General features: G+C 53.1%; 1 protein-coding gene across 1 annotated transcript in view; it reads left to right on the top strand.

The window, feature by feature from the left end:
- Positions 1–3,395: 3,395 nt before the first annotated feature.
- The window catches only part of washc4 (WASH complex subunit 4), a 32,317-nt gene continuing 13,178 nt past the window's right edge, over positions 3,396–22,534 (top strand). Inside the window, exons 1-19 of the mRNA XM_088646099.1 lie at positions 3,396–3,531; positions 6,581–6,720; positions 7,778–7,831; positions 11,298–11,363; positions 11,768–11,813; positions 12,040–12,107; positions 12,221–12,303; positions 12,405–12,447; positions 13,001–13,104; positions 13,203–13,323; positions 13,438–13,561; positions 14,694–14,821; positions 15,077–15,237; positions 16,149–16,275; positions 16,643–16,768; positions 19,548–19,655; positions 20,037–20,183; positions 21,226–21,305; positions 21,446–21,551. Coding sequence (XP_088502225.1) covers positions 3,471–3,531; positions 6,581–6,720; positions 7,778–7,831; positions 11,298–11,363; positions 11,768–11,813; positions 12,040–12,107; positions 12,221–12,303; positions 12,405–12,447; positions 13,001–13,104; positions 13,203–13,323; positions 13,438–13,561; positions 14,694–14,821; positions 15,077–15,237; positions 16,149–16,275; positions 16,643–16,768; positions 19,548–19,655; positions 20,037–20,183; positions 21,226–21,305; positions 21,446–21,551 — 1,893 coding nt within the window. The 5' untranslated portion in view covers positions 3,396–3,470. The remainder of the gene's footprint in view (positions 3,532–6,580; positions 6,721–7,777; positions 7,832–11,297; positions 11,364–11,767; positions 11,814–12,039; positions 12,108–12,220; positions 12,304–12,404; positions 12,448–13,000; positions 13,105–13,202; positions 13,324–13,437; positions 13,562–14,693; positions 14,822–15,076; positions 15,238–16,148; positions 16,276–16,642; positions 16,769–19,547; positions 19,656–20,036; positions 20,184–21,225; positions 21,306–21,445; positions 21,552–22,534) is intronic.

Below are 22,534 nucleotides of genomic sequence, written 5' to 3'. Positions count from 1 at the left end.
TCCAGGGCACCCCGACCTGCCGGACACGCTGCACTGAGGCTTCTGCTGGAAACGTTACCCCGAAATAAGAAGGTGTGTCAATACTGTGTTGCACGTCGGAAAACAGCTCTTTTATAGGAGCAAAACCAGGCAAGGCAGCACTGACTTCAATTAGACAAAAAACTAAATGAGAGACAGGAATAACAACGTTCATTGCAAAGTGAAAGTAAAAGCCCCCCCAGAAAAGAAACAAGTCCTGTGTCTGTTTGAGGTCTGGCGATCATCAGCGTCTCCACTGATCCAAAGGTTGGGTGTGTCATTTGTCTTGTTCCTTATGGGTCCAGGGGTCAAGGGGTCCAGGGGTGTGATTTGTCTCAGGTTTCTTCCACAATCCCATATATACTAACCGGAGCACCAGTTTATATAGAGAGGACCACAGCTGCTGTTAGTCATGGTAGTAATAACCAGCAGCCCGAGCTCTGGCAGCTGACAGCCTGTCACATACTGCTACAATAGGATCACTGGGGCAGGATAGTTTTAGGTTTCTGGACTTTGTGGGCTTGCCTGTGGGTTGGATCTCTGCGGCAGACACTGCTGGTGTACCCTGAAAGAGGTACAGTACTTTACCTCCATTTGCTCCAGTCCACCCACCCGTATTAGTCTGCATTGCTGTGATGGACTAATGTGCTGTCCAGGGCTACCTGCTACCTGCCCTGAACTGTCCTCTCCGACGTTTACAGGTGAGATCTGGCTTTACAGCAGTGGTTTAACTCACAACCTCCCAGGCTCTGCCAGACCTTGGCTTTGTCCTCAAAGACAAAGGACTCCATGGATTCCTGGCAGCTGGCCGCTCCTGGGTGAATTACGAAGGCAATGACCTTGAATTCTCAATCGTTGCCAGCCGCCGCTGTCTTACTTTAACCCCTGGCCGGTGGAGTTGGCTGCTCTCTGCAGTGAGAGAACAGGCTGGGCGGGGCCCTGGAAGAACAGAGCAGTCCCCCAGGAGGAAATCACCCCGACAGCTCTGGTGCTTCAGCTGGTGAGGCTCTCTGCAGCACACTGCATCAACAGTCCTCTGCTGCCCTCAGACTCCTGTGGACTGTGTCCATGATCGTATTAAACCCAGGAATTTAATTAATAATAATTAATAATTGCTTACACTTATATAGCGCTTTTCTGGACACTCCACTCAAAGCACTTTACAGTAATGGGGATCCCCTCCCCCACCGGGATGATGCGACAGCAGCCATAGTGCGCCAGAACGCTCCCCACAGACCAGCTCTCAGTGGGGAGGAGAGCAGAGTGATGAAGCCAATTCATAGAGGGGGATTATTAGGAGGCCATGATTGGTAAGGGCCAAAGGGAAATTTGGCCAAGACGCCAGGGTAACACCCCTACTCTTTTCGAGAAACACAACACCCTGGGATTTTTAATGACCACAGAGAGTCAGGACCTCGGTTTTACATCTCATCCGAAGGACGGCGCCTGTTTACAGTCTAGTGTCCCCGTCACTATACTGGGGCATTAGGACCCACATGGACTGCAGGGTGAGCGCCCCCTGCTGGGGTCAGTGTCAGTGGAGGTCAGTGTGTCTGTAGCAGGAGTGTCCAGTCCTGGTCCTGGAGAACCAGTGTGTCTGTAGCAGGGGTGTCCAGTCCTGGTCCTGCAGGGCCAGTGTGTCTTATTATTATTATTATTATTAATAGTAATAATTAAACTGATCTCCTGTCCCAGCCTGAGGAGCAATGAGTCTGTCTCTCAGTAATGTGTTTTTTTTGTTATTTCTGCAAATGTCCAATAATGTTTCTATTGCTAATGTTCCGTTAATTGCTTCTATTTTGGCAACTCTGTAATTCATCCGTCGTGCCAGTAAAGAAAGTGTCCCATGACGTCTAATTTCAGACTGTAACACTGGCGGGACAGTACTGCCCAGTACGGTAGTTCAGCCACTGCGTGGACGATGCTTCCTGATGTCTATTTCTCTTAACCCAGAGCCAGCACGAATTGTCCTGCTATTGTCCTCGTCTTAACTCCCGCAAGGCGATCAGCGTGATGGCAGCGCCCTCTGCTGCCCAGGCGCGGAAGTGAGGACTGACGGAAGAGAGAAGCGCACACGATTATTCACGGATTTGACCTCCTCCGTCAAAACGGAATTCGGACTGGTGTCCTGGATGGATAGATAGAAACGAGTCATTTATATACTTCACACAAGGAACATGCACAGGAACACATTAATACACAAACACACGCTACGTCCGTGTTCCCCTGTTCTGCCTGCGCAGAAGCTCTTCAGATCCCGGGCGGTTTTGGTCGACCGGTAGAGTTTTCCTGAGGCGGCTTTTTCAAACGCACCGGGTTCTGTTCTGGCTGAGAGGAGTCGTCGACCATCATTTCCGATCGCCTCTTTAGTCTGAGTGTGTACAGGTCTCCGACAGACGGTGACTCCCTCTGCATAGCGGACATCTATAAAAACATAAGAAAAGCTACAAAGGAGAGAGGCCATTCAGCCCCTGTCTGCTCGGTTTGTCAGTAGTTAATTTATTCCAGGATCTCATGCAGCTGTTTCTTGCAGGAAGCCAGGCTGTCAGCTCCTGCAGTATGGCTTGGTAACGTTAGAGTTCCACACCCCCACAACCCTCTGGGTAAAGCAGGGCCTTCCTGTTCTTGCTTTTAATAGGAACTTCCATGCAGTCTGCTGGGGTGACTTTGTCAGGACCTTCAAGGATTTGAATACTTGAATTAGCTCTCTTTGTAGTCTTCTCTGTTCTGGACTAGATTCAACTGGGTGGTGTGGTGGTGCTGTGGCTTAGGATCTGTGCCTGTGGCTGAAAGGTTGCTGGTTCAAATCCCATGGATGGCAGAGGAATCCTACTCCACTGGGCCCCTGAGCAAGGCCCTTCACCCCAGCTGCTCCAGGGGTGCTGTATAAATGGCTGACCCTGCACTCTGACCCCTAGCTCCTCTCCTTTTCTGTGTGTCTCATGGAGAGCAAGCTGGGGTATGTGAAAAGACAAATTCCTAATGCAAGAAGTTGTATCTGGCCAATAAAGTCATCTTATCCTATCTTAACTTCCTTCAGCCTGTCGGTGTAGTTCACTCTTTTATTCTCTGGAATGTGTCTGGTTGTTCTCTGGATTGATTTCAGAACAGCAATATCCTTTCAATAATGTGTTGACCGAAACTGAACACCATATTCTAAATTATGCATTACTGGTGCGTTATACTATATATTTTAACATAATATACCTTGACTCAACGCACACAGAAATGCTTCAACGCACACAGCCTAATACAGCTTTAGCAATACTGTAAGTCATCTGTCATTACAATTAAGCTTTTTTGAGTTTGAACGTAGGCGTTGTATAGAATACATTTCCCACAGTTCCTCGCTCCAGGGAAACAGGAAGTCACGGGGTAAATCACGGGATCCAAAAAAATTGGCACTTCACATTTGCTCGCCGTCACTGCAGCTGAGAAAACGGACTGTGGTGATGGCGGTGGAGACAGTCTCTCCGGATTGGGAGTTTGATCGTTTTGACGACGGGTCTCAGAGTAAGCGATCTCGTTTACGTGGGTTACGGCAGACGAAGTAACGGAGAGTTTGGTGTTTTGTTGGTGCCTGTGTGAAGGAGAGTGAAAGCGGAACTGGTGAAGCTTGGTAGTTGTATCTCGCACAGAAAGCTGGCAGTCAGGTGCGACCTGTGTTGTTTTCGTCTGTCGGGACGAGCCGTGGCAGCTCGAAGTAATGTTTATTCATTGACAGTTGTGCAGTTGATATTTGTGAAGGCGCAGAAAAGCATACCGCGACGAGTAAGGTGTTTTTGTACTTCCGAATTTGTGGGAGCAGAGCCGGCTGTCGTAACGCCAGAGTGATCAGAGCTGCCGCTGTGTTAAAAGCCTTTGGGTTTCGGCTGCCTGTCGTCCGGGGGCTCTCCGGTGAGACTCGGCTGTACGTCTGAAGGTGGGTCAGTGGTGTCGTGATTTGGGTGCTGTTTAGACCCGGCGCAGAGGTGCGTCTGGTTTCTGGACCTGGAGCTGTGTGTCGGCTCGGGGGTGTGTCATGGGGACCCCCCTCCTCCTGGCCCAGCGTGTAGCTCTGTGTAGCAGTGGTCGCCCATCCTGAGGGCGAGAGTTTGGGCTCTGAGGTCCAGGGCTGTCCTGTACCGTGAGTCTCCACACCGGGTATGCTGCGGGTTCAGAGCCCGCTCTCCTCTGAGGCGGCTGGACGCGATCGCCGGATCCAGCCTCCCAGACAGGCTCGACGGGTCGAATCTGTATCTGTGCTTATGTCCTGTGCACTTTTCCGCCCGTATTCACCCGAGATTAGCACAGAATAAACCGTTTCGCTTCTCCCTAGGTCTTTCGCATCAGCATTGTTATGCATGTAGTAATACTAATTCTCGCCGTCGCAGCAGCTGAAAACGGGCTGCGGTGGTGAATAATATGTTGCATAGTGAAGAAGTTGCACGCCTCAAAATGCAACATACTATTAATCTAGAACCGTCTTGATTGAATTGAGCTTACCTTTAGTGCCCCTAAGGGAATTTGTCTTGCACATCAAGAGCTCATAGCATGTAACGTGAATGACAATAACACAATACAGCAACAATACGGACGAAATCAACCCCATCCCTCAAGCAGAACTCAGTTATACATCATAAGATTGAAAAACAGACGATTAGCTAGTACAGGGTCAAAAAACAATAACACGATCCCTACCTGCAAACTCTCTGTACATTGCTCAACAATTGAATGTTAGGTGTGAAGGAAATAAATGCTCTCTTAGTCTTTATGCAGGGGATCTGAATTTCTGGTACGAAGGGAGCAGGAGAGCATCTTCTCAAAAGAGGAAAGGATGAGAGGGGTCTAAATTTGATTGCGTGATAAATAATCGCCCCATTAGGCATGTTTTTGAGTTCAGGAATGCGCCGGTAATCTTGCCACCCGTCCAGATTACTCTGCTTGACTTGTTTTTGCTCTGCAAGGACACAGCAGCTCCCCAGCTCTGAACACAAAAGGTTAGAATAAAACTCGCATAAGAAAAAGTGTCAGCATGGTGCTTTCCACATGGAAAAACCTTACCTCTGTATTGAAGGTCCAAGATCATTTATAATCAATAAAGATCTGGCTTTCGTATCTCTTTAGAGAATAGAAGTTCTTTGCCGTCCACTATGAAAACAAAAGGAAAGGAATCTGTAGCTTTTCGGTCAGTGGGTCAGGAGTTCTGGGGTCAGCTGGGCTCATGTCAAGGGGTCAGGGGCTGGACTGTAAAAAGGTGCCGTCCAGAATTGCTGTGGTCAGTAAAAATCCCAGGGCGTTTCTTGAAAAGACCCTGGTGGTGTGTGTACTTGACAAGAACTTGATTGTGTTGCAGCGGTTTCAGTGTGGTTGAAGGAAGTTCTGTCTGGCTGCTGTGAATGAACCCTTCTACACGGGACTTGCAGTTCATTTTCCTAGGTCTAGAAAAAAAAGCCCTGGAGCTCTTTCTTTTTTGCCTTTGCAGTCTAGGTCAGGAGACACTGTAGTGCTGTTAACATAATGGGTGAATTGAGGGCTTTACTGGGCATGTTGAACTGAAAGTAAAAGAGCTTTCGCAGCCTTCTCATTCGGTGTGCAGTTCCAGTGCAGTGTTGTAGTAGTGTCGCATTGCAACATCCTTTACAGAAGAACCAGGAGGACATGCGGCCGTTGCTGATGGTTCTGTCTGTGGAAAGGTGGCGTGGGAGCTTGCGGATGGTAGTGTAACTGTTTTGTAAGGATGAAGGAGACGGCAGTCCGTCAGCTGTTTTCTCTGTGTTGTGTCTTACACAGTGTGGAGAGGGCTTCGGCGTTGTGAGCCGCACACTCAGATAGTTGGCTGTGTTTAGGATGAAATGGCAGCGGCGCACTCTTGTTTATAAGGCAGGAGCCCGTGCTGGGTCGTCCTGCTTGGCCGTGTGTCTGGAGAGGCGGGCTGTCGGATCTGCGGGACAGAGGCGCCTGCGCTCCTGCTCGACAGCAGCCTGGAGTGGAGCGCCGGTGGGCAAGCTGCCCAGCCCCCATGACACAGTCCCCGGATCCCCAAATAGCATCCCCAGGTTGTGCAAGAGATGAGCAGCGCAGGGCGGTGCGCAGGACGAGCTCCCTCACTCGTGGTCGTGCAGTTCCTGTGTGAGCAGGAGGAAGTCGGGGAGGGGGTGCTCCGACAGCGGACTCAGATTTCCAGATGGCAGAGTTGTGTCCCGGAGACGCCCTGTAGGCAGGATTCTGATAGGCAGAAGAAGGCGGCATTTTATGTGAGCCCTGCAGCCCGAGGCTGTGCTGGATTGAGCTGACTCCTGCTCGCTCTCGGGAGAGCTGGAGACTGGAATCTCTCACGTTTCGATCTGGGAGTCTTTCTCCAGGACAGTTGCTTCTTTGCTATTGCTGGGGTTTACGTGTGTTTGGGTGTGTGCAGGGCCGTGTGTGGGTGTGTTCGGGGGGGGTATGCTGTTGTGTGCAGGTGTGTGTTGCTGAGAGCTGGAAGCCGACAGTGTGTGGGCCCATCAGTGCGCTGTCCGCAGCTGGGCGCCCCCTCGGCCTGGCTGTGCCCCCGCTGAAGCCCTGCACCTCTGCTTCTCAGAAATCCACGCGGAGGTGCAGCTGAAGAACTATGGCAAGTTCCTGGAGGAGTACACCTCCCAGCTCCAGGGAATCGAGGACGCCCTGGACGAGTCCATCGGAGACGTGTGGGACTTCACCCTGGATCCGATCATGCTGCAGGTACCTGTCTCGGGGCCTTCAGCCTGCTGGAGGGGAGGCAGTCTGAACCAGGAATCGAACCCGACAGGCAATCCAGGGCACAGGAGGCCGGCATTAGGAACTCTGCCACGAGCCCCGTGTGTCCCTGCTGTCTGTCCCTTTTATTAGGTCACGAATGTGTTGACATGGCAGGTGACTTAGACGGGCTCCCCGCACCGCTGAAGAGGGGGAGCTGGGAGGTGTGAGACCCGCAGGCTGGGTGATGCCAGCAGCCGTATCACCCTGCAACTCACAACTGGCTGCCCACTGAAGCTCAGCAGGTGTGAGCCTGGTCAGTACCTGGATGGGAGACCTCCTGGGAAAACTAAGGTTGCTGCTGGAAGAGGTGTTAGTGGGGCCAGCAGGGGGCGCTCAACCTGCGGTCTGTGTGGGTCCTAATGCCCCAGTATAGTGACGGGGACACTATACTGTAAACAGGCGCCGTCCTTCGGATGAGACATAAAACCGAGGTCCTGACTCTCTGTGGTCATTAAAAATCCCAGGGCGTTTCTCGAAAAGAGTAGGGGTGTTACCCCGGTGTCCTGGCCAAACTTCCCATTGGCCCTTACCAATCACTGACTCCTAATAATCCCCATCTCTGAACTGGCTTCATTACTGCTCTCCTCCCCACTGAGAGCTGGTGTGTGGTGAGCGTTCTGGCGCACTATGGCTGCCGTTGCATCATCCAGGTGGGGCTGCACACTGGTGGTGGTGGAGGGGATCCCCATTACTGTAAAGCGCTTTGAGTGGAGTGTCCAGAAAAGCGCTATATAAGTGTAAGCAATTAGTATTATTATTAATTGTTGGGCGCTGATGTGCATGTGCCCAGGTGCGCTCACTATCGCCCCCTGGCTGCCGGTGAATTATGCAGCACGGCGTCGTGTCTCAGGCACAGTAGCTGTCTAGGGTGACATGACCGCAGATTAACAAGCCGGTTCCTCTGGGACCGAGCCAGAGCTGCGTTTTGCGAAGCCCTGTCTGTGTCTTTCTGTCATCACAGACGGCAGTGTGACGAGATGTGTTTTCTTGTCCTTTTCAGCTTCTTCCCTATGAACAGTCCTCTCTGCTGGAGCTGATCAAAACAGACAATAAGGTAAAACAAACCAGTCGCCCTCTTCAGCTCACTTCTGTTTTGCAGATTGTATTGCTTGGCCTTCGTGGTGGCGTTTCGGTTAGTTCACAGCACCGGAGTCCCGGGCTCAGGTCCACCCTCTGGTGTCTGTCTGTGTGGAGTGTGCATGTTCTGCCCAGGATTTCTTCTGGGTCTCCAGTTTCCTCTCATTTTCCAGAGACATGCCAGCTAGTTTTGAGTGTCCCTTTTCCCTGTGCCCCTGTGCCCCCATGCCTGAGCTCCTGGGATAGGTTCTCTTCACCCGCGGGGACAGTTCTACTGAAACTGGATGCGTGAATCTCTCTCTTATCTCATTGCTTTCTTTCCAGTTCAACCAGTCCTTTCTGCTTCCTTCTAGCTCTGCCTAGAATGAGTAGTATGGATGGGAGCGTGTTCATTCAATTCTGATGTGTTATTAGTGGGGAGGACATTATGTGAATGGCTGGGTTCATGTAAGGTCAGGTTGCCCTGCTCTCCCTTACTGGAGCACGGTGTGGTGTTAAAGTACTAACGCAGTCTGGGATGTGCAGTCCATGTGGAGAAGGAGGAGGACCCATGCCTTGGTGACAGGGGTACCTGTAACACAGGTGTGTGGCCTGCAGTGGGTTACTGATTACTGGGTATCGCCTGGTGTTGCGGATTGTGCCAAGCGTAGGAGGTGAATGACCAGGTCAGTGACCTTGTATTTTCTTTCATTTTAATGTTCTTACAAGCTCAGAGGAATATCATGACCTGCCAAGAGCTTCAGGATGATCTGTTTTTTTATTCCATTTAAGTTCCATTCCATCTGGGTTGTTTAATCATTTTATGTATATCTGATCAATCTTCGTTAAAAAAAAATTCTCACTCCTAAAATAAACGGACAGCCGCCAAGAACTACAGTAGCTCTAGTAAGTCCCTAATTAACCACAGGACTCTATTCTCTGTCACTGCTTTGCCACCACTGACTGGCGGATGACGACATTAATCTGTACATGGACTGTGCTACTAGCTATGTCAACAAATGCATAGAAGATGTTGTCCCCAGGATTACTGTTCGCAGATACCCAAATCAAAAACCGTGGGTAAATGGCGAAGTACGAGCTAAACTCGGAGCTAGAACATCCACCTTCAACTCTGGAGACAAGGACACGTACAGGAAATCCAGATCCGATCTCAGAAAAGCCGCCAAGAAAGCCAAATATACACTATCACGACGACCGGGACACTCGGAATATCTGGGATGGAATCCGCACCATCACAGATTACAAACCAAAACACGGCACCAAGACACATCGCTTTTCCCCCCGATGAACTAAATTCATTTTATGCTCGGTTTGAAGTCCATAACACGGAACCAGTTAAGGAAATCCCAGTAAACCAGGGGGAACTCCCACTGTCTGTCTCCAGAGCTGACGTGTACAAGTCTTAAGAAAGACTAATCCACTTAAGGCTCCTGGCCCCGACGCTGTCCCTGGTCTGCGCAGATCAACTAGCGGACATCTTCACAGACATATTTAATCTCTCCCTCACTCAGTGCACAGTCCCCTCTTGCTTCGAGAAAACCACCATCATCCCGAACCAACTGCCTAACTACCGGCCCGTTGCACTCACATCCATCATCATGAAATGCTTCAAGTGGCTGATCAAAGCACACATCACCTCCTTACTGCCTGACACCTTGGACCCACTGCAATTTGCATACCGACAAAACAGATCAACTGAGGACGCCATCGCCACTACTCTGCACACTACCCTCTCACACCTGGACAAGAAAGAAACGTATGTGAGAATGTTGTTTATTGATTACAGCTCAGCATTCAACACCATCGTACCCTCAAGGCTTATCACCAAGCTCCAGGACGGAGGACTAAGCTCCCCTCCCTGCAGTTGGATCCTGGACTTTCTGACGGGTCGACCGCAGGTGGTGAGAGTAGGCACAAATACATCCTCCACGCTGACTCTGAACATCGGTGCCCCCCAGGGCTGTGAACTCAGCCCTCTCCTCTACTCCCTATTCACCCACGACTGCATCGCCAGGAACAAGACAAACTCCATCATCCAACTTGCGGACGATACAACGATCATCGGCTTGGTCACGAACGGTAGAAACACTGACAGCATGGTGTCAGGACAACAACTTCTCTCTGAACGCCAGCAAAACTACAGAGCTGATCGCGGACTGCAGGAAGCATCGAGGAACAGACCACGCACCCATTCACATAGCAGGTCCGCAGTGGAGAGAGTCAACAGTGTCACATTTCTAGGTGTCAACATCACAGACGATCTAACCTGGACCCACCACACCAACCCCGTAGCCAAGACAGCACGGCAGCGCCTGTTCTTTCTCCGCAGACTGAAGAAGTTCGGCATGCCGTCACACATCCTGACCGACTTCTACAGGTGCACCACTGAGAGCATCCTACCCGCCTGCATCACTGCCTGGTGTGATAACTGCTCCCCCGAGAGCGCCAGGCACTCCAGAGGGGGGCGAAACTGGCACAAAACACTATCGGCTGCGCTACTGAACACAGAGGATATCTACTCTGTTAGATGCCTCAGGAAGGCCAGGTCTGTCCTCACGGACCCCAGTCACCCTAAGCACAACTTGCTCTCTCTACTACCATCCGGAAAACGGTACCGAAGTATACAGACCAAGACCACCAGGTTTCGTAACATCTTCCCCCGGGCAGTAAGAATGCTAAACAGCCAACCACAGCAGACACCTGCAGTTACCTCCTTGAACTGACAGGGGGCACCAGCACCCTCCCTGTCACTTGCACTCTCAGGACACATATGAAGAGTGCTAAATACCTCCTACCCTTGTGTTACTTTCGCACAATCTGTAAATTGTACTGTAAATTGCAATTGTGTCATTTATTGTATCCTAATTTTTTTCTTTTAGTTAATCTAATCCCTATAAACTCCTGTCCTTCTACTCTTCTATCCCTCTTAACAAGCTTGCAGACAAAGCATTTCATTGCCGACAACTCCGCTGTATGCTGTACTGTTCGTGCATTGATAAATAAACCTTGATTGATTGATTGAGGTACAGTGTAATTCTGTTTGTAATTGAGTTGTCTCACCTGCAGAATTGTACTTGACATGTAATAACAGTGAAAGATATCTTTAATTGTCTGGTGACCATTTCTTGTTTTTTTAAATAAGCTCAGACATATTTGTTCTTATATTGCATGTCTGTGATTATAATGATAATAACTGTAGCATATTTTTAACTGTAATTGGAACATCAGAGTTATTTCAAATCACACAGCAGCTGTAACTATAACTGAAAGAGGTCATAAAGCATGGGTGTGGTTCATTGGCTCACCTGTTTCCATCAAGATTGTTGTAATGGAGTAGGAATACATGCTTGTTATCCTTCCCCTTACCCTCTTGACTGGGAAAAAAAGAGTTGCTAAGCTGCTCTTGAGGTGGAGTTTAGTAACAATGATGATTTTCTCTGCAGGTCCTCAATAAAGTAATCACTGTGTATGCTGCTCTGTGCTGTGAGATTAAGAAGCTGAAACATGAGGTGGGAGAGTTTTAATTGATTGTTTTAATTGATTGAGTAAAGCATAAATTAGTGTTGATCCTTGTTCGTGATCAGTCATTCAGACTGTTGATTAGGATTCATCCCAGTGTTGAGCCCAGATTTTAGATTAGTGGTGATGTTAGTGTAGAGCTCAGACTCTAGGTTATTGTAGAACTCAACCTCTAGATCAGGGTTAAATCCCTGCGTTGACCTCACACTATCGATTAAAGTTTTAAAATAAGAATATGTTTTTTAAACATAGACGAATTCGGATGTGTTTCCTGCCAGCCCCCTTCTGTATCCGACTGTTTCTGCCTGTTTACTGTTTGCGCCTCGGGTGCAAATCCTCACGCCACACAGCTCTCGTGACCGGACGCTCGAGTGACTGAGATCTCTCCTTGCAGGCGGAGAGCCGGTTTTACAGCGGGCTGCTGTACTACGGTGAAGGAGGTAGGTAGGCCGGCCGGTGTTTATACGGGTGTCTGTGCCAGGGGTTGCAGAAAGAGCTCAGGTTCACTGTGGCGGAGTGAATATCGCTGTATTTCACCGAGAGCCGGTTCCCCCCAACCTGCACTCTTTCCGAAGTGCACCTGCCTTCCCCTGCCCAGTGTAGAGCGAGTGTGGGAATCCGGGGGGTGAGAGGAAGGCCAGGGGTTCATCATGCCTGTTTTTGCAGCTTCGGAGGCCAGTGTGGTGGAGGGGGAGGCTCAGATCCAGATGGGCAGGTTCATCTCCTTTCTGCAGGTACGGGAAGCCGAGGGCAGCTGCGGCTGCAAGCCTGCATGTGGCTCAGCTTGTCTAGAGAGGAGGCCTCTGGGTAGTGACTGCCTGCCTTCTGCTCTCCCCGCTGTGCGCAGGAGCTGTCCTGCTTCGTGGCGCGGTGCTCGGAGGTGGTGGTCAACGTGGTGCACCAGCTGGCCTCGCTCTACAGCAGCAGCAAGTAAGACGGCCGTCACCTGGCGCCTCGCCCTGCTCTTCCAGCGGTGGCCCCCAGACCGAGTCGGGGCGGGCAACGCTAGCCTTGTGTTTCTTCTGTTTCAGGAGCGCAACCAAAATCATCGAATCGTCTGGTGTCCATTTTCAGGTACGAGACCCAGTCAATCCCCTTTCCTTCGACAAAGCGGCGAACAGTACTTGCCCTGCCCGAAGCGCTCGGTTGAGATGGGGCCCGGTGTCGTGGCTGCCGGAACGATGCCGTGGCTTGTGGGGGGGGCAGGAGGGAGTCTTTGCTCCGTGGAGTTGGCCCCCCTACAAACAGCACAAACGATGAAAGCCGCCTCAGTCATTCGTGCTGTGTTTGTGCCATTGAAAGTGGTGTTTGTGCTGCTTTCGTCTCCGAGATGTAGTGCCTTGTTTTTTCGGGGTCATGATGTCACTCCCCCCCCCCATGACGTTGTAGGGAAACCAGACCGGTCTCGTTTGTTAGTGCCACGTTTGTGCCGTTGAAAATAACCTCCCAGCTGCTTTCGTTCCCGAGATATAGCACCTTTTTTTTCGGGGGGTGACCTTGCCCAGCCCCCCTACAACATCACAGGGGATCTGGACCGGTCCCGTCTGTGTGTGCCGAGTTTGTGCCATTGCTTGTGGAGGGCCCTGGTCTTCACCGGCCTGTCGCCCCTGTCGCCCCGTCTCTGCAGACGGTGTACGAGCACCTGGGCGAGCTGCTGGTGGTGCTGCTGACCCTGGACGAGATCGTGGAGCACCACGCCACGCTCAAGGAGCACTGGAAGATGTACAAGAGGTGGGTGGGCCGGAGGCGCGCGGGACCCCCGCAGCCCGAGAGCCATCCTGCTCCGCGCCAGCTGACCCAGTCTCCCGCCCTCTCCCCCCCCCCCGCAGGCTGCTGAAGTCCGTCCATCACAACCCCTCCAAGTTTGCCGTGCAGGAGGACAAGCTGAAGCCCTTCGAGAAGTTGCTGCTGAGGCTGGAGGGCCAGCTGCTGGACGGCATGATTTTCCAGGTCTCCCGGCTCCGTTCGCGTGTGGGACAGGGCTGAGGTCCGGGCCGGCTGCAGGAGTGTGGGAGCGTAGGAGTGTTTTTCACGGTGCTGTCTGTCCGACTGTCTCCCGCTCAGGCCTGTGTGGAGCAGAGGTTCGATAGCCACGGGGAGGGGGTGCCAGTCTCCAAGAACAGCGCTTTTGCTGAGGAGTTCGCCCACAACATCCGCACGATTTTCGCCAATGTGGAGTTAAAGCTGGGTAACGGCTGTTTTTATAATAATAATCAGCTTTATTTTATATAATAATAATCTTTTACACTTCTATAGCGTTTTTTGGACACTCCAGCGCAGGGACTCCAGGACAGGAGTAATGTGATCACTTTCTGGAGACATGGTCAGGATTTGGTCTGAATTATGGACATACTAAAGTTTGTTCAGTGTGGATTTAGATACTCCAGCTGCTGTAGTAGGGCATTACAATAATCAGGTGGGTAGCTTTGTCAGCATGCGTAGGCTGCAAAGGTACAGGTAACAGGTTTATTCCCTGCTGAAAAGAAAAGAGAGGAAACAACGTTTTGGCTGTGGAGTGTGTGGTGTGGAAGAAGAAGGCAGCTCCACAGCCAAAATGTTGTGTTTTCTTTCTTCTCTTTTCAGCAGGGAATAAACCTGTTACTTGTTCCATTGCAATAATCAACTCTAGAGAAGACAAATGTATCGACCAGATTTTTTTCAACAGTCAGAGAAATACAGGGCGTAGTCGGGGGATATTTTTGAGATGTAAGAATAATGTTTTATGATATGTTGCGCATGTACTGTATCATGTGAAAGTGTGTCCTAGTGCTCCTTCTAGGGCCTTCATGTTGCTCTCCTGTGGAAAGAAAGAGTGCCACCAGTGCCTTTAAGACTGAGAACAGGAGGCTCTTACACAGAGAGTGGCGGGAGTATGGAACAAGCCGCCCAGCCATGTGGTTGAAGCCAACACCCTGGCTTCTTTCAAGACACAGCTGGATGAGGCCCACGGCGAGCAGCTGAACGAGCTAGTTGGGCCACACTTATAAAGCGTCTTATGTGAATTAAACAAATTGTTTTTTTTAATAAATGGGTATAGTTATTTTTCAGAAATATTTTTTTGCTAAACCTGAAGAAGGCTCCACAGCCAAAACGTTGTTTCCTTTCTTCTCTTTTCAGCATGGAATAAACCTATTACATGTACCTTTGCAGCCTGGCGTATGGTGACGCAGCTCCCCACCTTAACTACTGTTGTAATGTTATACCATCTGTGTCATATAGGTATTACATAGTGAATATCAAGGAAGTGACATTTGATGTCATTAAGCGGTTGCCGCCGGGGCACCAGCTCAGAGTTCAGCCTGCTCTCTCGTCGTGTTCAGGTGAGCCGTCGGAGATCGACCAGCGGGACAAGTATGCGGGAGTCTGCGGGCTGTTCGTGCTGCACTTCCACATCTTCCGCTCTGTCGATAAGAAGCTTTATAAATCCCTGCTGGACGTCTGTAAAAAGGTCAGTTCAAACTCTTCTTTTTGTTGTCTGATTGGTCTTCTTGGGCACGGACATCTGATTCAGTTTTTAAGCGCTTCAGAGTCCGGCCCCACTGATGCAGTCTTCCTAGTGTGGGTTCATAACTGAAGCACTGTGGAGGTGTGAAAGTCAGGGTAGTGAGGTGGGGGCCACGTGCTCTACAGGTCGTTTTTGCAGCTCAGGAAGTGATTTTGTGGGGACCCGAAGCTCCCGTCTGACTCTTCTGCCTCCCTGCAGGTGCCCGCAGTGACGCTCACTGCCAACATCATCTGGTTCTCCGACTCCTTCCTGCTGAGCAAGGTGCCGGCTGCCGCCAAGCTCCTGGACAAGAAGAGCCTGCAGAGCACCCGGGCCCAGAAGGAGAGCTTCCTGCCGCAGAAGGCACAGACGCTGGCCAGGTGGGACCCCCCCTCTCTGCCCTCCCGCCGGCTCTGGCGTTCCCCGCGCAGTGGAGCTCCAGACACCGGGACGGTCTGTGCCAGGGCAGCTCGGGGTGGCCCAGCGCCCTCTTAAGCCTTTCCTTGATTTTGACAGTTAAACCTGTCGAAATAAATAACGTGCAGGCCCCGAATACGCATACAATACTGTATATGCACCTCGAGGTCTTTGGCCTTGTGCCGTCCTCGCCGAGCTGGGCGCAGGTTCAGCGAGATTGGTGAGATCTCTGCACCCGACACTGAAATCGCCCTGTCCTGCCCACGGTGCCCTGGGGCTGGTGCGCAGCTCCAGCTCTTTGGTGTGTGTGTGTAGTGCGTCCTCCTTACTACAGTCTGTTGTGAGTGTGCTCTCGTGTGGGATGACAGTGGGGTTTGGCAGCAGCTCGCTGTCTGACCAGAAGGCATTACAGGGGGTGATCAGGTCAGCCCAGTCCATCACTGGGGTACAGCTCCCCTCTATTTCAGACATTTTTATAACTCACTGTCTCAGGAAGGCTGGAAGTATCGCTCAGGATACTGGTCATCCTGGTTTCTCCCCCCTTCCCTCTGGTAAGTGTTATACATAAAGGCACGACCCTCCAGATTCAGAGACGGTTTCTTCCCACAAACTGTCAGATTACTGAACTCTACCCCTGCCACTGGCTCACACTGGTGGTTTTTTTTCTCGCACTGCTTGTCTGACTTTTTTTTTTAAGATGTATGTTATTTAACTTATTGTTGCTGCTGCTGCTCTGTGTTTGTTTTTGGTGATTCCTTTAATGTCTTTGTATTTATTGGAACATACATGCAAATAAGCATTTCATCGCACTTGTGCATATGGCAGGTGAACTGAACTGAGTTCCCTGCTTGAGCTGTCTGTGCTCCTGCTGCAGGGACGTGCAGTCTTACTACGTGTTTGTGACCTCGTGGATGATGAAGATGGAGTCCGTGTTGTCCAAGGAGCAGAGGACCGAGAAATTTGCCGAGGACTTGAACAGCAGGTGCAACGTCTTTGTCCAGGTAAGGAGGAACAGACAGTCAGGAGGCGTCTGGGTAATCAGAAAACGTTAGTTCGTTGGACGATTGAGTAGGTGCAGAAACCAAGCGGGGTCCTGCAGATTCCTCCTTTTCCGATTGCTCTGGAGGGAACACGGACTCTTTTCAGCACCGCGCTCCGGTCGCGGGCAGTCTCCTGTCCTACCGGTGAGGTGCAGTCGGTGCCTGTGCGGGAGTTAAGCACCTGTGTTTCAGATCCAGGTGTCAAGATGTGTAAAACATTTCTTCTGGTGCAGGACAGGTGTTGCCACTAGTGAACTACTGGAACGGGGGGTTTAAAAACAAACGTAGCTGCTCCTTTTCGGGTGCTGATCCCATTGTCGTCCTCCAGGGCATTCTTTACGCCTACAGCATCAGGACCATCATCAGGACCACGATGAACCTGTACATGTCCATGCAGAAGCCCATGACCAGGACGTCGGTGAAGGCTCTGTGCAGACTTATAGAGCTGCTCAAGGTATTTGGCAGTGAGCTCCAGTGAGCTTTTAGACCCTAGTTTGAGTTTATATTTCATGCTTGTCCAGGTTTTGTGCTCTATGTGACTTGAAAGTACAAGAGGTCTCAACGTCTTCAGATGTAACATCTGCGTCTTCGTGATTCTGTCTGGCTGATGGGGTCTCGGCGTGCAGAAGAGCAGAGCGGGATGAAACCGAGCCAGAGGCTGTTAAGAACAACTTTCAAATGAGCAGCACAGCAGACTGGGGTCCTGAGACGAGTGCAGATAGCGAGTGAGAGTCTCTCCCTGCCCCCTGGCCAAGCACCACTGCCCAGCACCCGGGCCCCAACATGCTCTTGTTTTAGACTGAACCGGCGCTCCAGGTTCTGTGTCAGCAGTGTGGGAGTGACAGGCTGGAGATGGCTGTACAGGCTCTCTGACGGTCTTACAGTGTATCTGGTTTCATTACAGTGAGGAGAGCTGATCACAGGGGCAGAGAGAGAAAGCGCAGGCTGGATGCAGAGGAGGGATTCATGAAGTTGATATAATTGCTGTAAATTTATAATTACTGTTGTTTGATTAGCTAAAGCAATGTTATTTAAAAGAACTTAAGACCAATGCGTCATATAAAGGAGGATTATTTTATGGCTTTTGGGCATACTTACTACATACTGTAGTATATTATGCAGTGGTATAGGGGTGGGGTTGATTATATTTCAGAGAATTTGGCTGTTCTTGACAGTTCTCTGCACTGAACCCTTGCAAATATTGAGATATAATTGTCTTGATCTGTATTTAAGTAAACTTCCGTATTGAGTCTCAATGTGGTTTTTGAATGTCAGCCAGTCCTCAGTAGCTCCATTCTGTTCCTTGTGCGTAGCACCCCCCCGACATACTGTCCCAGAGAGACCCCAGTTATGCCCGTCCCCTGTCATGGTGTCTGCCCACGTCACGCCCGCCCCAGTCACAGCTGCCCCCGGACGAGCTGTCTGCCCCCATCACACCCGCCCCCCAGTCACAGCTGCCCCCGGACGAGCTGTCTGCCCCCATCACACCCGCCCCCCAGTCACAGCTGCCCCTGGACGAGCTGTCTGCCCCCGTCACACCCGCCCCCCAGTCACAGCTGCCCCTGGACGAGCTGTCTGCCCCCGTCACGCCAACCCCACCCCCCAGTCACAGCTGCCCCTGGACGAGCTGTCTGCCCCCGTCACGCCTGCCCGCCCCCCAGTCACAGCTGCCCCCGGACGAGCTGTCTGCCCCCGTCACGCCCGCCCCCCAGTCACAGCTGCCCCTGGACGCGCTGTCTGCCCCCGTCACACCCGCCCCCCAGTCACAGCTGCCCCTGGACGAGCTGTCTGCCCCCATCACACCCGCCTGCCCGCCCCCCAGTCACAGCTGCCCCCGGACGAGCTGTCTGCCCCCATCACACCCGCCTGCCCCCCAGTCACAGCTGCCCCTGGACGAGCTGTCTGCCCCCATCACACCCGCCCCCCCCAGTCACAGCTGCCCCCGGACGGGCTGTCTGCCCCCGTCACGCCTGCCCGCCCCCCAGTCACAGCTGCCCCTGGACGAGCTGTCTGCCCCTGATCTGTGGAGCTCACACAGTCAGCGCTGCTGTTCTCTGCCCTCAGGCCATAGAGCAGACGTCTGCCCCCGGACGAGCTGTCTGCCCCCATCACACACACCCGCCCCCCAGTCACAGCTGCCCCTGGACGAGCTGTCTGCCCCCATCACGCCTGCCCGCCCCCCAGTCACAGCTGCCCCTGGACGAGCTGTCTGCCCCCATCACACACGCCTGCCCCCCAGTCACAGCTGCCCCTGGACGAGCTGTCTGCCCCCATCACACCCGCCTGCCCCCCAGTCACAGCTGCCCCTGGACGAGCTGTCTGCCCCCATCACACCCGCCTGCCCCCCAGTCACAGCTGCCCCTGGACGAGCTGTCTGCCCCCGTCACACACGCCCCCCCCCAGTCACAGCTGCCCCTGGACGAGCTGTCTGCCCCCATCACACACGCCCGCCCCCCAGTCACAGCTGCCCCTGGACGAGCTGTCTGCCCCCATCACACCCGCCTGCCCCCCAGTCACAGCTGCCCCTGGACGAGCTGTCTGCCCCCATCACACCCGCCTGCCCCCCAGTCACAGCTGCCCCCGGACGGGCTGTCTGCCCCCATCACACCCGCCCGCCCCCCAGTCACAGCTGCCCCTGGACGAGCTGTCTGCCCCCGTCACGCCTGCCCCCCCCAGTCACAGCTGCCCCTGGACGAGCTGTCTGCCCCCATCACACCCGCCCGCCCCCCAGTCACAGCTGCCCCCGGACGAGCTGTCTGCCCCCGTCACGCCAACCCCACCCCCCAGTCACAGCTGCCCCTGGACGAGCTGTCTGCCCCCATCACACCCGCCTGCCCCCCAGTCACAGCTGCCCCTGGACGAGCTGTCTGCCCCCGTCACACCCGCCCCCCAGTCACAGCTGCCCCCGGACGAGCTGTCTGCCCCCATCACGCCCGCCCCCCAGTCACAGCTGCCCCCGGACGAGCTGTCTGCCCCCATCACACCCGCCCCCCCCAGTCACAGCTGCCCCCGGACGGGCTGTCTGCCCCCGTCACGCCTGCCCCCCAGTCACAGCTGCCCCTGGACGAGCTGTCTGCCCCCATCACACCCGCCCGCCCCCCAGTCACAGATGCCCCCGGACGAGCTGTCTGCCCCCGTCACGCCTGCCCCCCAGTCACAGCTGCCCCCGGACGAGCTGTCTTCCCCTGATCTGTGGAGCTCACACAGTCAGCGCTGCTGTTCTCTGCCCGCAGGCCATAGAGCAGACGTTTCACCGGCGCTCCATGGTGGTGGCCGACTCCGTCTCCCACATCACCCAGCACCTGCAGCACCAGGCGCTGATCGCCCTGGCCACGGCCAAGGTAGGACATCGCCGGCAGAGGGCGAGCAGAGCGGCTGCTGAAAGGATTATTCACTCTTACTTCTTGAGTATGTGTGCCTGTTCCCCATCATGGTCTTCTCTGTTCAGGGTCAGGAAGGTTCCTTCAGCCTGTCACGGTGGGACGTTCTCTTAAGCCTCAAACTGATCCTTTGCTTTACAATATCGCTAACGGCGAAAGGGGTGCAAGCTGGTTTCTGATGCTGTGTGAGGTACCCCTGAGGGAAAGTGTGGGACCACGGGCTGCTTTTACCCCCTTCTGTGCTGCCGGCTTGCTTCCAGAACATAGGGTCTTTTTTTAAACCTTCTCCTCTGCGCTCTTGGGCGCGGACTGAGTGCGACTCCCTGTGACTCCCCTTTGCAGAAGAGAGTGATCTCGGACAAGAAGTACAGCGAGCAGCGACTGGATGTGCTGTCGGCGCTGGTCCTGGCGGAGAACGTGCTCAACGGCCCCAGCACCAAGGAGAGGAGGCTGGTGGTCTCGCTGGCCCTCAGCGTGGGCACGCAGATGGTGAGTCCTGCAGGGGGGCCAGACTACGATCTAGGACACTGAAGGATAATAATAAAAATAAACTTTATTTGATATAGTTCCTTTAAAGGTGGCTTCTCAAAGCGCTTTACAGAAAGACAACAACAACAAAAAATACACAAGTTACACATGATGAGAATACACAGAGGAGACAGTAGATGGTGGTGCTAAATACAGCAGGAGCAGAGGGGTGAAGTGAAGGCTCTTCTACAGAAGAGGGTTTCGAGTCTGGATTTGAAGGAGTTTAGAGAAGGTGACTCTCTGGTATCCGAGCTCCAGAGCTTTGGGGCGCAGCAGGAGAAAGCCTGGGATCTTCTCATTTTCCTTTTCCCTTCCTTCTAATCTTTACGTGTGTGTATTTGAGTGTTGTGAAATCCGATGTCAGATTTAGAGCAAGTTCACCCCAGATGGAATATTGAGCAGCCGGAGTAGAGTGTAACAGCAATGGCTGACGGCTAGAGACCACCCAAGCCTGCTGTTGGGGGCTATGAAGCATTCCTGGATTCCAGTTATCTACTTGTTGTTATAATTGCTATTACTTTTATTACTATTTATATTATTAATGGAGAGAATAGAGTACTTTATTGCCATATGTACACGTATATTGGAATTCTTAAATTTTATTATGAGATTAATTCTTAAATTAATATTATTAAATGCAAAGATCACTTGAGATCAGTTTGCTACAGCAGGGCCGACAGGGCTCCTTTGTTCAAGTTTGGTGATTAGTGGTGTTTCCTCGTTAAAGAGCAGAGCGCAGGTGCAATCAGGGAAATGTGGTGCTAGTGTCTCAGGGAGCGGGAGCAGGCTCCTGTCACCTGTGACCTGGCTGAAGGGGAAGGTGGTGGATCCCCAGAACTGGATAGGTGTATTGAGCATGTCAGCGGTAGCGCTGTCTCCCTGGGCGTGCTGTGTTTGTCAGAGCGGTGGCCAGGCAGAGGAGTGTCTCCTGCTGAGCGCGCAGGCACGGGTCGCCCCGCTCTCGAGTGGAGCTCACACCTCCTTCTGTGCTCGTTCTCCACAGAAGACTTTCAAAGACGAGGAGCTGCTCCCCCTGCAGCTGGTGCTGAAGAAGCTCGACCTGATCAGCGAGCTTAGAGAGAGGTAGGGGGCGCGGCTGCAGTCTCGCTGAGCTGATTCCTCTGTTTTCCATTTGTGGGTAGAGAGATGAAACCCACAAGCGTTTGAGAGCAGCCCCTGGCTGACTCGCGAATCACCCACCTGTCCTCCCCGCCGTCTTCCAGGGTGAAGGTTCAGTGCGACTGCAGCTTCCTGTACTGGCACCGCGCCGTCTTCCCCATCTACCTGGACGACGTGTACGACACCGCCGTGGACGCAGCCCGAATACATGTGAGCTTCACCTCCACTGCAGCTTTAACCCCCTCCTGCACTGCAATCTGCACCTACTGCAGTCTGTACACTACGCCCCAGCCCTGCCTGCCTGCGCTCTGCTCCCGGCCCCGTCTGCCCTTCTGCCTGCCTGCGCTCTGCTCCCGGCCCCGTCTGCCCTTCTGCCTGCCTGCGCTCTGCTCCCGGCCCCGTCTGCCCTTCTGCCTGCCTGCGCTCTGATCCCGGCCCCTGTCTGCCCTTCTGCCTGCCTGCGCTCTGCTCCCGGCCCCGTCTGCCCTTCTGCCTGCCTGCGCTCTGCTCCCGGCCCCGTCTGCCCTTCTGCCTGCCTGCGCTCTGCTCCCGGCCCCGTCTGCCCTTCTGCCTGCCTGCGCTCTGATCCCGGCCCCTGTCTGCCCTTCTGCCTGCCTGCGCTCTGCTCCCGGCCCCGTCTGCCCTTCTGCCTGCCTGCGCTCTGCTCCCGGCCCCGTCTGCCCTTCTGCCTGCCTGCGCTCTGATCCCGGCCCCTGTCTGCCCTTCTGCCTGCCTGCGCTCTGCTCCCGGCCCTGTCTGTCCTTCTGCCTGCCTGCGCTCTGCTCCCGGCCCCTGTCTGCCCTTCTGCCTGCCTGCGCTCTGCTCCCGGCCCCATCTGTTGAGTCTTGGGGGCACAGGGAAAGGGAGGGTGAGGGTGTAGGGGTGTGGTCCTGGGTGTGGGGGTGTGGTTAAGACTTCAGTGACTTCAATGCTGGTGAAGCCAAGTCTGACGAAGTCTCACCCTGGGGATCCAGACTGGTCTTCATTATGGACCTTCAGCGCTGTAAGTCACTGGGGTTAGTCCTCTGTGCTCAGTCAACAACTTTGGATTATGTTTTAACTGGAGACAAAGTAGTGAGTCAGTTCAGCCCCTCTCAGACAGAATGAAAACCAAGTGCAGACGTGTTGCACTGCTCGTGACGAGCTGGAGTGAGACCTGCAGTCAGCTGTCCACTTGCGTTGTCGTTCTGCAG

The sequence above is a fragment of the Lepisosteus platostomus genome, chromosome 9, assembly GCF_059453375.1.
Source record: "Lepisosteus platostomus isolate fLepPlt1 chromosome 9, fLepPlt1.hap1, whole genome shotgun sequence".
NCBI classification, from domain to species: Eukaryota; Metazoa; Chordata; class Actinopteri; order Semionotiformes; family Lepisosteidae; genus Lepisosteus; species Lepisosteus platostomus.
Note: the sequence above shows the minus strand (reverse complement) of the source record. Positions and strands in the feature narration are given on the sequence as shown.